Source organism: Chenopodium album, chromosome 17 (genome assembly GCF_948465745.1).
Source record: "Chenopodium album chromosome 17, dcCheAlbu1.1, whole genome shotgun sequence".
Classification (NCBI taxonomy): domain Eukaryota; kingdom Viridiplantae; phylum Streptophyta; class Magnoliopsida; order Caryophyllales; family Amaranthaceae; genus Chenopodium; species Chenopodium album.
Window position 1 is genome coordinate 40853801 of NC_137850.1, and position 14235 is coordinate 40868035.

General features: G+C 34.8%; 1 protein-coding gene across 1 annotated transcript; it reads left to right on the top strand.

Annotated features, from left to right (window-relative positions):
• The first annotated feature begins 9416 nt into the window (after window positions 1-9416).
• Window positions 9417-13082, top strand: LOC145587977 (uncharacterized). Its single transcript, XM_081644621.1, has 6 exons — window positions 9417-9526; window positions 9849-9981; window positions 10570-10673; window positions 11570-11714; window positions 11814-11954; window positions 12040-13082. Exons 1-6 carry the CDS (start codon window positions 9486-9488, stop codon window positions 12934-12936), a joined length of 1461 nt encoding a protein of 486 aa, XP_081500747.1. The 5' UTR covers window positions 9417-9485; the 3' UTR covers window positions 12937-13082.
• The last annotated feature ends 1153 nt before the right edge of the window (window positions 13083-14235 follow it).

The window sequence follows — 14235 nt, forward strand, 5'->3', positions numbered from 1 at the left end:
TATGAGAATATAAGAAGAGATTACAGAAGGGCAAAAATTTAATTTGAGTGCAACTTGATTATATTTTAAATGACTACAACTCAAATCCAACATGTATGAAAGCACCGACGCAACTCAAATTCAATAAAATATGGCTTGATTCTTAACCCAACCCACACAGTTGATCAGCACATAGTCACATATTTCTGTACTAGGATTACAAGCTAAACCTATAAGCGAATATACGCAATTACGCATGCATCTCTTCAAACATAATTACAATAGAAATAAAATTTAAAAAAAATGCATGTTGGAGTTCATAATGGCTTATTGGGCCCCTGATTTATTCGTTTTGGACAGCCATATTGGGCCTTTGATGGTCTAATATAAACATAATCACTCTCTCAGTCTCTCATATTGTTTTTTTTTAATGTGCATTTTCAAAATTACTTCCTCTGTCCTCAAAACTTTGACCTTTTGAGTTGATTTCGCTGTTATTAGGAAACTTAAATAAAAAAAAATAAAAATCATATTGGAAAGATAAATTTATATGGGTTTGTAAAAAAATAGAGAGATAAAGTATTAAAAATATATGAAAAAACAAAATTTTATATGGGGAAGCTAATTTTGCACAAATATTGTTATAAATTGGTTTTTTTAATGCAAATGGATTGATCATTTTGGGACTAAAATTAACCCAAAAGAGTTGAATTTTTGGGGACAGAGGGAGTGGTTTTTTTTTTTTTACTCAATACTTTTCCTACATCTTCTTGCAAACATATACATAAACGCTTATGTAAAAGGTTTGAGTCAAACCCTTATTTTACCTTAAACCTTCCATTTTGCCCCAAACCTATCCTAATCAGACACCATTTACCATTCATTTATTACAAGGTATTACATTTGTTTCATAATAATCGCAATATTTTGACCGACACATATGATAATGCATAACTTTGACCATTAATATTTGTAATTATATATTATTAAGAAGTATAAAAGTTTAATACATTGAAATTTTACATCTAGACTAATTCCAAAATATTTACATGACAAAATATGTTTATTATATATTCATAAAAAATTATAGTCAAAATAAAAATATGAATAGTAAACAGTCAAGATGTTACGATTATTATAAAACAGAGAGATTTTGCACATTTCTCCTCGATCAATTACCCTGAACCTCTCTCACAAAAAAGCTCATGCATGATTGCAAGGTACTAGCTTATTTAGAATCATCCTTTTGGACTCCAAACTCTTATCTCTAAATTTTTTTCTCAACCAAACACTCAAATTAGAGGTCAGACTATTTCATTTTCTTATAAATTATATTTATAGATTTGTACTACGTACATATTACACACGAATATGCTAAAAAAATATTGTTAGAATCGTAAAATATTATTAGAATCGTGCATCGCACGAGCCTAATCTAGTGTCAATAATAAATGAGTCATTTTGAAGTCACATAATATCCAACATGCATGGCACGTTAATTAAAATTTTGGTGCCTACACACATAATTAGATTCTATACAATTACATAATAAACTGTTCAAGTACTGCTCGTATATTTAGAAAATGATAGGATCATAGGATATTATTGCACCATAAACATAAACATTATGTTCAACATGAATCAAAGATGGATACATAGATAGATGTAACATAGAATCAGAAAAGTATCTAATGCCTCTGAAGCGGTGAATGGCGTACCCCGTGAGACCAACTGGTAAGCTAACAATAGTAAAAGTCCCACCAAAGCGTGGCCCATGAGTGCGTGCAGCATTGATGCCTCTAATAAGGGTTCGTTCTTTGCATAGAGCCTTGGCGAAGTGGTACAGGGACGCCCCAACGGTGCCAATGGCGAATGCTGCGCCCGTGTTTATTATGATTTCGTTAGCCAAAGTAGGCTCTTCACCCGTATCAAGCCCGCTGTACACGCCCACAAAATTTGGACTTTTACTCCTTTCCCCCATAACCTCCTCCGTCAATTCTTCTTAATACTGAAAGATTATGGGAATGTTTTCCTTGATTATTCACAAAGAGGAGTGCCGTCGTACATATAAATTCTACAAGCCTTATCATACGCTAATAATTAGGAAACTAATTATCACCTTTGACTAAAAGATATACATACAAAATATATACAATATATTTAACACACCCCGCAATCGTAGCAGGAGGCTTACGAACGCTAAGACTGTCCCGAAAATCTTTAAATAAAACTCGTGGGAGACCTTTAGTAAAGATATCCGCAATCTGATAACGGGACGGCACATGAAGAACCCGAACTTCCCCACGTGCAACCTTCTCTCGGACAAAGGGAAGGGGAGGTGGTGGCGGTGGTGAATTACAATTTTACTCCCTTCCCTTCACAAATGGAAATCAAAGAAATTAAAGACATACTAGTGATACTACTATACATAAAAATACAACTATTATAGTAACTCCATCACTACCATTATAGAAATAATCTTTCTATAAATATTACGGAAATGATCCCATCATTACTATAAATCGCTTCCTAAAATAAGCAAAATTATTCCAAGTATACAATGCATTATCAAATTTTATACCCTAAACAAACTACTTTCAACTTGAATCCTTTACCCTTCCCCCTCATATTATTTGTCTCTTAAATTCCTTCTTACTCTCATTATCAAAAACAATTCTTTCCTCTTTTTTAAGACGATTGGTCTTAAATAAGCATCACCATAAATCCGTAATTGTATCATACAAAAGAAAATATGTACTTACACGATGAGAGCAACTTTTTAGTTTTTTTTAGAAAAAGTAGAATGTCATTCATTAATCAATGGACAATATGTACACGAGAACATAATAAGAGATTATAGGAGGGAAATTTTGATTCGAGTGCAACTTGCTTATATTTTAAAATATTATAACTCAAAGCCAACATATATGAAAACACTAATGCAACTCAAATTCAATATAATATGGCGTGATACTTAAAGATCTGAATTGAAATGAATCCAAACGGATCCAAGGGGGGCCTACCCGGCCATCCGGGCTTGCCCCCCATGCCCAGATTTTGATATTATATAAATAAAAAAACTTTTACAAATATTCAAATTTTATAGTAGGCTTAGTTGGTTAGTTACTTGTTATATAGATTTGGAAGGTCAAGGGTTTAATTCCCAATAGTTACACGTTTTTTTTAGTGTGGGCTTCTAAAACTCATATCCCTTTATGACTTTATTATTTAAAATGCTTTATAACTTCGGCCCGGACTATAAAATTTTTTTGGATCCGCCCTTGATCAGCACATAGTCACATATTTCTAAATTCTAATGCTACTATACTAAGATTACAAGCTAAAACTATAAGCGAATATAAGCATGCTAATATAATTACAAATAGAATATTTTTTAAAAAAAAAACCCATGCACGTTGGAGTTCATATTGGCCTATTGGGCCCCTGATTTATTCGTTTTGGACAGCCATATTGGGCCTTTGATGGTCTAATATAAACATAATCACTCTCTCAGTCTCTCATATTCTTTTCTTTTAAATGTGCATTTTCCTACATCCTCTTGCAAACATATACAGAAACACTTATGTAAAAGGTTTGAGTCAAACCTTTATTTTACCTTAAACCTTCCATTTTGCCCCAAGCCTAACCTAATTAGACACCATCAACCATTTATTACAAGGTATTACATTTGTTTCATAATAATTGCAACACTTTGACTGACACATATGACAATGCATAACTTTGACCATTAGTATTTGTAATTATATATTATTAAGAAGTATACAAATTTAATATATTCAAAATTTACATCTAGACTAATTCCAAAATATTTTACATGACATAATATGTTTATTATATATTCATAAAAAATATAGTCAAAATAAGTATATGAATAGTGAACAGTCAAAGTGTTACAATTATTATGACACAGAGATATTTTGACACATTTCTTCTTGTTCAATTACCTTGAACCTCTCACACAAAAAAGCTCATACATGGTACTAGCTGGACCTGGAAAATGGGTCATTCGGGTCGGGTATGGGTCGGGTCAAATTTGGGTCAACAGATATTCGGGCCAGGTTTGGATCGGGTCGAGACATTTCGAGTTTCAGGTCAAGTTTGGGTCAACACTTCGGGTCGGTTTTGAGTTGGGTCGTTTTGGGTGGGGTCAATTTGGGTTGGTTAATTCGGTCGAGTTAATTTTCGGGTCCATATATCGAGTCAAATTTTGGTCGGGTCAAGATCAGGTCAGGTTATTTCGGGTCGATACTTTGAGCCGAGATTTATTAATAGATTTAATTTTTTTATACGAAATTATAATCAGGTCAATCGGATTCGGATCCGGATGCGGATGCGAGTCCACAATCCAAATATTTAACGGATCGGATTCGGATATAGTCCGAATCCGATACGTTGCCATTCCTATTTGCGGTTATTTTCTATTTGGGTATGCTCGGGTCAAGTATTTGACTTAAATTGGTTCGGGTCATTTAAGGTATAAGGTATTTTAGTAAGGGTCACTTCGGGTTTCGGGTCTAGTCGGGTAAATTATTTCAAGTTAAATTCAGGTCGGGTCACTTCGGGTATCAGGTCAATTTCGGGTGGGGTCATTTCGAGTCGGGTTACTTCGGGTTTTGGGTTAGAGTTGGGTCAATATCACTTCGAGTCGGGTGTGGGTCGGGTCGGTTGGGTTGATTTCGAGTTTCGGGTTAATTTCGAATCACTGTTTTCGGGTCGATTTTGGATCATGAATCGGGTCATCGGGTCTGGGTCAAGATTGCTAGGTCTAATACTAGCTTATTTAGAATTAGCCTTTTGGACTCCAAATTCTTATCTATAATTTTTTCTCAACCAAACACTCAAATTGGAGGTTTGATGTTTGTTTTAGTCAAACAATCTCTTTTTTTTTGTCTCAAACCTCGACGTGATAGTGTGATAGTACTAAACATGGACATCGTGTCGTGCTGGGCCGCCACGGGCCGTGCCTGGGTGGGACTCGTGTCGGGCCGTATCGTGCCAATTTTTGGCACACCCCAACCCACGACACGGCACGACCCACGTGCTTGGCGGGCCGTGCCATGTCTGGCGGGGAGCTGCCCCGGTATTTAATTTGTTTTTAAATATATATGTATATATAAAAAAATCGATATATATATTTTTGAACAACTTTAAAATTGAGTTTATATAAATAATTTTATTAATTTATGTTTATGTATTATTATATTACTCCGTATTATTTATCAAAAAACAACAATGCATATAATTAAAAAAATTTACGAGTGCGATAAGCCGATAAGGCAATAACACAAAAATTGATGAATAACTTATTTTATTATATGCCGGTACGATAAATTAATAATACAATAATTTATAATGATAATTAAAAATCGTACAATAATTGGTGAAAACTTCATTTTATTATACGGAATACGGCTAGTTTTAACGACTATATTTGCACGGGCCACGTGTCGTGTCGTGCCTGGCGGGCCACGTGCCGGGCCGTGCCGGCGTGCCCATGCCAAATTTCAAAATATTTGTTCACGGCACGGCCCACAACCGGGCCGCCGTGCCGTGCTGTGTCGGTGGTCGTTCCGTGCTAGAGTCGTGCCGGGCCCGTGCCGCCCGCGTGGCGGCACGGCCCATGCCCACCTTTGTGTGATACTTTATTTGCGTATGAATCAGAGGATTGTTTTAGGAAAAATTGATTCTAATAATCTCACCTTTAGCCGGTTCACATTAATAATCCCACCTTTGGATTATTATCTAATAATCCCACCTTTATAGGACATTTTCTTCTACTGGTCCTTTGTGACCGGTAACCGGTACATTGGGTTAATTTTTTTTAAAAAATTTTTAAGTAACACATGTCACTTAGTGATTGGTCAAAAAATAAAGAAAAACTAATTAAAAAAATTTTAAAAAGAAAAAGAGCTCTAGGCATCCCAACCACCACACCACCCCACCTTCCGTCAGCCCCACCTCCCCAACCCTACAACTGAATACCGCCCCTTGCCCATCGGCCCTCCCCACTCCCCACCCAGCGAAAACCATCTCCCCTTTGCCTGAAACCGCCCATCTTCCCCTAAAAATACGGGAACACAGCAGCCAGACACGCTACCCGACCACCAGAATAGCCTGCCCCCGTGGTCTGGCCGAAGCCCAGCCTTAGAATCGCCGGCCAACGCACTCAGACCAGCTAGATAGTAGCCAAAATCGTCGAACCTGCTTGTGCTGCCGCAAGAGCAACTTGACTGCGCACCATGCCAAGCCGGCAACATCCCACCAGCCTATATAGAAACACCTGACCAGCGGAGCATTACAATTCCCATCGGAAGTTGGTTCCGCCACCCAACCGTGGGGGTGGAGAGAGGAGGGGTTGTGTTATGGTAGGAGTTGGGAAATTTGGGAATTTCTGGGTTTTTTCATTTGATTTTTATTAATTTCTTTTTAAATTTTAAAGTTTTTCTTTTTTAATTAATTTTATTTTTTTCAACCAATCACAAAGTGACACGTAACATCAAAACCTATTAAAATCGGTTACTAATAGGTTAGGTACCCATAAAAGAAAATGTATTATAAAGGTGGGATTATTAGATATAATAATCTAAAGGTGGGATTATTAATAGCAAACCGGTCAAAGATGGGATTATTAAAATTAATTTTTCCATTATTTTATCCATTTATATTATAATAAAGTAAAACATATGAGTACAGCAACTCAGGCTGTGTTTAATTGCAAGCATTAGCTAATTCAAAATTAAAGCAATGAATCAAGTATAAAAATTAAACCTTGTGGACCAAGCAATAACAAAACACAAGTAATTGGACATGAAATTAAGGTAAGACATTCCATGTGATTTATATCACAGCTGTTTTCCTCTCTTCCCACCCCCCTTTCCTTTGCTTTCGTCTAGTATTTATTTCGTCTCTAATTGTAGTAAATTTTGTTACAAATGGCAACAAATATGGACAACTTTAGGGTGTAGCCTAATGCTTAACGAAAAAGGCCAGTTGATGTACAGACAAGAGTTAGTGTGGATTGTATGTACATTCATCTTGCAAGACCTTGCTAGCTACCACTTTCAACATTATCATTGCATCGATCATAATGCATACATTAAGTAATCCCATTATACTCCGTATATAGAATATCGGAAAGGGGTAGAATACTAACTTGTACTGGTACTATATATGTCAAAGTGCTTGGGTTAGTTGGGGGGATCTATCCAACTATATCTTAATTCATTAATTTGTTTGAGCCATTCAAAAGAGTTAAAGGTTGCCTCGATTAAGAAAAGTAATTGAGTAAAGAAAATAGCATTGGATCACTTAGCTTGATTCTAAATTTATCTAGCTTTGAACATGTAAAGAATATTTTCATTATATATAATTATATTCATGATACATATGCTTAAATAATAGATCAAGGTGTGATAGAGTATAAAACATATTCCCGGGCCTCAACCATAAGCTTAAGTTTTTGGTTGAGTTGGTCCTTTAACATGGTATCAGAGCCAGCGTGACACAAAGGTCACGGATTCAAATCTCATCCACCCTTCCTTTAAAGTGGAATTAATTCGCGCGCAAATATGGGTGGGCCTGTGTTGCATCCACATTTCAAGTCCAAAGGGTCTTTTATGTGAGAGGGAGTGATAGAGTATAAAACATATTCCCGGGCCTCAACCATAAACTTAAACTTTTGGTTGAGTTGGTCCTTTAACAAGGTGTAGTACATCTCCCTTCAATCTATGCACTTAATTATATGTAGATCGAGAGCATAATAGGTAAGAAGTTTACACTTGGATGTTAAGTAGATACCTTAATGTATATACTCCGATCCATATTCACAATGTAAACCTTAGTAAAAAGGGAAGAATAAACCATAAAACAACAAGTATATATTATGTTGTATGCTTAGGTTGAAGAAAAAGAATCCAAGTATTAAAAAGGGAAGCATAATTGCAAAAATGATGAACAAGAAGACCAAATCTAAAAGTATAACGTAGGACGACGTTTATAAATATTTTGTGTATACCATATAGTAGTAAGAGATAGAGAAGTAGAGCCCAACCACAACCCTATTCCGCCGGCTACGTAAGTATCAAGCATAACTTAATTAGTTTGTTACAACCCATTGCCTTGCAATCATCCAGCTCATTTCTAGCTTTTCGGCTCCTTGCATATCATATTATCATACATATTCTTTTCCCTATCTATTTTTTCACCCTTTTCCTCTTCAACTATATCTTAACCAATAAATATTCTTTGCTAACTGAAATTATATTATAATGGTTATGAATCTTATGATACGTGCAACTCTATATGTGAAGGAGTATAACTTTTAAATATACTTCATACTATGTAATTTGTGTTGTATTAATTTAGGAATTCGTGATAAAATCAGGCGATTAGTGTTATAAATAACTTTGTATCAACTGATATAAAGTATTATCAATCAATAATATATCATTATAATAATATGAATTTTTTTTTTATACATGAATAAAATTCCATTAAGTTAAGGCTATATAATCCTTGACTTCCCTCAATCCGCCACAAATTAAAATCACATACTATACTTGTATAACATTTTATTTATTTATTATTTTTTTTTAAAAAATAAGAAACTTGTATAACATTTTGTCTTCATGTTTTTTTTTGAGGAAACATTTCTTAATGTGATCATTTCTAGATATTTGAAATAATTACTTGGATATTTAAACCTAAATTATTCCAGCTTGACCTCAAATGCAATATATACATTCGGCTTTGTGTTAACTATCTATAAATCACTATAACTTTAAAAATAGAATATTTTATTTTATAATAAGTCAAATTTCATTTTTATTTCTAAATTTCTAAATACAAACATTCGAATAAGTTGTCACATTACTATTCCAAAGACTTGTGACAATTTTTTTCCAATGACACCCTTAAACCCAATCGATATAGTCCCACACTACACCTTACCAATTGAAACCTCCAAGTTGAGGCAATCACAACAACTTGACATTAGAAAAGTTCAAATTATCTCCAACCATGTCCTAATTTCTTACACCCTGTTTTATCATTTTATAACCATATTGTATATTTTTGTATGACTATTACAGATTTACAGTGATAAACCAACTCCCATATATTCAGATCACCTTTAACAGATCTCTTGCCCTCTATTTCAGCTTTCTCTCTCCTACGTGGCATCCCCCCTCCACCTCAGCTGCTCCTTCTTTCTTTCTTTCTCTCTCACTATAAATTTCATTTTTCTGGATTTCTTTTCTTCGTCATAGTTCATCAATTATCAGATTCTTTTCCTTTTTTTTTCCCTTTTCTTGATTATCAATTTTCTGGGTAGAATTTTGTTCTTATCCAAAATTTTACCTCATTCTTTCCGTGACTTGATTGGCTTAAACACAAACAATTATACTTCCCACATTCGAATTTTTCGTTCCTCATTTTTCTTTTATATACACTATAATATTCTGAGGAAATAAAATTATTCAGAACAAATGTTGGACGGAATTTTTCGCAGTAATTTCAGAACAAAATGGTATGAATTTTAGAATTATTTTGATACTCTGTTTTTTCTTCTTCGAATGATTTCTATTGAAATTTGTGGGTTTTTGTGTAGATTTTATCAATGTGGTTTTGGGTTTTTCGGGGTTCATATTGATTACTAGTGAAAGATTTTTCTGGGTTTTCGCTGATTCCTGGTTAAATCTTTGTTGATTGTAGTTACAGATTTTCATGTTTTCTGGGGTTTGTTGCTTGTATCAATTAATGCGAATCTGGGTTTAGTTGTTAATGAAGATTCTAATTTAATTGAGTTTCTGGGAATTTCAATTTAATTTTGATTTGTGAATGTTAAACAGCAAATCATTGTTGAGTCGCACAAAAACGCGATTAGAGGTGATAAAGAAGAGACGCAATGCAATGCAGAGGTTTTTGAAGAAAGATATAGCTGAGCTTTTGAAAAGCAACCTCGATCGTAATGCCTATGGCAGGGTATCTTCTTATTCTTTCACCTAGTGTTTCCTCTATCGACTTTGAGTTTTTGAAAATATTTCGGATCAAATCTTGTCTACATTATTAACCCTATATTTTCCGAAATAAAAGATATGTCCTGTATAAGTGTATATGGAACTTACATGTCATTCTTTTTGTAACGTTTTGAAAATGATTTGTATGCTAAACCATGTTAACTACATTTAAGAATAATAGAGCTAATCATCAGCAATTCAATGATTGTATTTAATGTAAAATAAACTTTAGGTAGATAATTAATAACTTACTTTCATTAAGCACAAGCTTGTTAATTTTATATACAAGCACCTTGTTATATGGTGAGTGCTAACATGCCCCATGTCATGTTGAGCGACTTATAAAAAATATGATCAACATTCCTACAGAAAACTGGAGTGAGCTTTTAGCTTTTTTATGGAGTCGTCTCGAATGGGCAAATGTTTTATCTATGGTAATTCTTAATGTTTTGGACATTTCTTGGTGTGATCTTCAAATGTACTAGTCGTACGTACGTGATGATATTTAGGCGTGACATACAATTTACGTGTCATATTATTTCTGTTAATGTAGGCGGAAGGGCTATATGTCGAGTTAAACCTGTCCTTGTGTTACGGGTACGTAGAGCAATGTTGCACCTGCGTCATCGAAAATCTCAAGGAAATGCACAGGCAAAGGTATCATTTGCATTTGGTGAATTGTGATCATAATGTCTATTTCTTTGTAGACTATGGTACTGCTAATTTTTTTAGATAGAAGACTTTTATGACATTTCAATATCATGTCTACAACTACCAAGTTATGATTGTGATTGGCAAGCATGTGTTCTCTTCATTAAGGAGAGTTTACTTATAAACTTTAATTGTTTTACCAAGTATTTCAGTTATAAAGTAATATGTATAAAGTAATATGTAAAGTCAAATTGGTCGTAGTTTTTTAGAGAATTTGTAAAGTCAAATAGGTAGTTGAAGTTGTGGGTAGCAATCATATCAACTGCCTTTCATTTTGTTTTGACCCCAGAATAATTCATTCCCCCTTTGTATTTTAGCTATACAAGGAAGAATATCTAATATTCCCTGAGATATACAGATACTGATAGTAACATTACTAGCATATATTTCGTACTAATTTTAGCCGTCCATTGTCACTTGTGTTATAATATAATAATGGTCCTGATTTTGTTATACATCGTTTATGAAGGTTTTGAGACAATATGACAACTAATTTCAAATGGAGGGAGTGTAGAGGTTTTAACTTTGAAAATGGATTAGATGGTATAGTTTGTAAACTCGCCTAACATTAAAACCACATGTAAATGTTTAGACCATGGGACATTATGCTTGCTATAGGATTTGCAAACGGTACATTTGATATACAGTATGAAATTAAATATACTGTGCTATATGGAGTATGAAAGTACAAGTCTTTAAATCTAGAGATAACACTGAAGAGGGCCTAAGACTTTTCCCTTAATTGCAAGGTCATTTCTATATTGTGCTTATGTTCATCTGTTTGCTTAAGACAATAGCGTTACGTACCACAATTGTATTGATATCAAGTGCTTTTTCTGCAGTGAGTGCCCTGAAGAATGCAGAGTTGCCGTGGCATCTTTGATACACGCTGCAGCTAGATTTTCTGATCTGCCTGAATTGCGTGAGCTAAGAAATCTATTCTATGACAAATATGGGAAAGCGTTAGAGCCATTCACCAGTAAAGAGGTATTTTTGATAGCCTTACTGCTGATATGGCATTAAGTAACTTTGGTCTGTCTGTAATTCCGCACCTGATCGTTTGTATGAAATTTGTATTATGGTTAGTTCACGGAGAACTTATTGTCGAGACCTCCTTCAACACAAATGAAGCTGCAATTGATGCAAGAAATAGCACAAGAATTCTCTGTGCCATGGGATCCTGTACAATTGGAGCAGCAACTGCAAAGTCCTAGCCTTCCTACTCAAGTAAGTTGGTTTACCACAAGGTTTCATGTATGAGTACGTGCTAATTCTAGGCCATTATTTCTCACATAATGTCAATCATTTTCAGGCAAAACCTGCAAAAACTGCTTTTGTAAATGGGGCTAGTGATAGCCAAACATTGTTCAGAAACAAGTCTACCACAGATCTTGTGAAAGGAAAACAGGTTGATAATGTCAAACAGAATAATGAAGAGCAGACTCTTCCAGTTAAATCCAGAAGGCGCAACTCTTGCACAGGACTGAAAGAAAACATTGCAGAGGAATCACAGGAAGAAGAAAAAATTCCAAACAATGCTTATAGAAAGCCGTTCACTAATAGAATCATTCCTGAACCGTACATCAAATCCAGTAATAATACAGACGAAGATAATAATCAGATGAATGAGGTTGATGACGTGATTGGCAAAACTAAAGCAAGACCAAGATCAGTGAGAACAAAGTTCTTAAAGCCATCAACAAGCACTGCAAGCACAACCAGAAATGCTGAGCATGAGATTGATCCAAGGGGGAGCTTAAGTGCAAGGGTCACAGAATCAAGGAGATACGATCTTGATCTAGATGATGATGACGAAGAGGAAGAATCAAAACTTGATAAGTTTTTGACTCAATTCGGTAAAAAAAAGGTACCAGAAAGTGCTCCAGCTGCTCTAAGAAAAGAAGATAGTGGAACACCAAAATCTGAGCTGCCTCCACCTCCAGGTAGACGAAGATACTTTTTTTCTGAGCCTGATCAGCCTCCATCTCCACAAATTAAGGAAGCAAACGACAGTCAAAGGAAACCGGACAAGAGTATATCTCTTCAACCTGATCAGCAGCAGTCTGAATCGCTTAAAACTTCTATTAGACACGTAAGATCTTCTTCATATGTCAATGATGGGCATGTGCATCCAAGGATGCCAGAATTCGATGATTTAGCAGAAAGGATAGCTGTCCTGAAAAGTGTACAAGGTGATTTTGAATTGTAAAGATAAGATGCTGGTCCTTTTCACCTATAAAAACTTTTAGCTTTTGGACCTTATTACACAGTTGTAGGAAGAAGTATACTAGTCTTTGGTTCTCTGTAAAAAAAATTCTGGGTTCTGAACTGTGTAAATTTGCTTAATCAGTTCAATAAATTCCATGCAGATGGGTATTCTTTGAAAATATTAATACTAACAGTGTTTAATTGAGAATATCATCCTCCTTTATCCACTTTTACTACTTCTGACATTTTTGTAAGGTAGTGACCAGACTTTTGAGCTTACCCTGGTGCTTAGTGATCAATATCTAACCAAACCAGTCTTTAAAACTTTAATTCTTGAAAAGTCAATTTCATTTGTTAGTTGTCGTGTTACATTGTCAACTATTCTTAAAGCTCACTCTGTTATAATTTGTGTCATATTGTCTAGTAAAGTATCTGTTGCTATTATGCCTTGAACATTTTGATATGTGCCTTGTTCTAACATATCATGGAATGATTTGGCTTTAGGTCAATGGTCAGAAGATATATAGTGTTGGTTCAGTTGTTTTCTGCTTTTATTATTAGAATCTTGTGAGTGGTTTTAATTGCTGTATTTTTTTTCTTTAAATAACATGCTTGGAAAAATTGGAGGAAAAGAAGTATGCTAAATCTTTCTTTCCATTTCTTTTTAGTAGACTTTTAACGAAGTTGTAGCCCTTGGGAAAACTATTACTCTGCACATTCTAACATGCTTAAAAATTCTATGAATCTGGTATTTAAATGTGTTATGTGAAGCTGATGCTGGTAACCTAAAGAACCCTTATTCATTGTTTCACAGGATCCTGATTCTGTCTTTGTCAGGATTGGTTGGTATATTAATTGCACATGTTGCGAAGGCTGTATTCATAACAGGCTACTCAGGCTGTATTTCATGTCCTGAAAGTCTGGATCGAGATTATGCAATTTATTAATTGTTATGCAAAATCTTTGCACTATATGTCCTGCTCAGTAAACAGCATGTTGTTCTGGCCCTTCAATTTTGCTCAAACTATGTCGCGGGTTGTTGTTATTCTTATTGTTGCTTTGGCAGTATTAAACTATAGTAATGGTTAGCAGGAAATCAAAATCTTTCATAATTTTCTTCAATATTGTTTTAAACAACTTTCCTAGCCTCATTGAAAGAGAGTTCATCAATAATGAAGTAGATTTTTTGCTCTTCAGAAGAGTGGAAGAGTGGGACCATGGAGGGCTTAAACGAGGGAGAGGGAGACCGAAAATGACTTGGTTGGAAGGAGTTAGGAAGGATATGAGGTTTATGGATTTG

Excerpts from the sequence above, each read along its gene's own strand:
- LOC145587977 (XM_081644621.1), top strand. The coding sequence starts at position 9,486 with ATGTTGGACGGAATTTTTCGCAGTAATTTCAGAACAAAATG. Across the intron at positions 10,674-11,569 it reads AAGGAAATGCACAGGCAAAG|TGAGTGCCCTGAAGAATGCA; the intron begins GTATCATTTGCA and ends CTTTTTCTGCAG. Across the intron at positions 11,715-11,813 it reads AGCCATTCACCAGTAAAGAG|TTCACGGAGAACTTATTGTC; the intron begins GTATTTTTGATA and ends TATTATGGTTAG.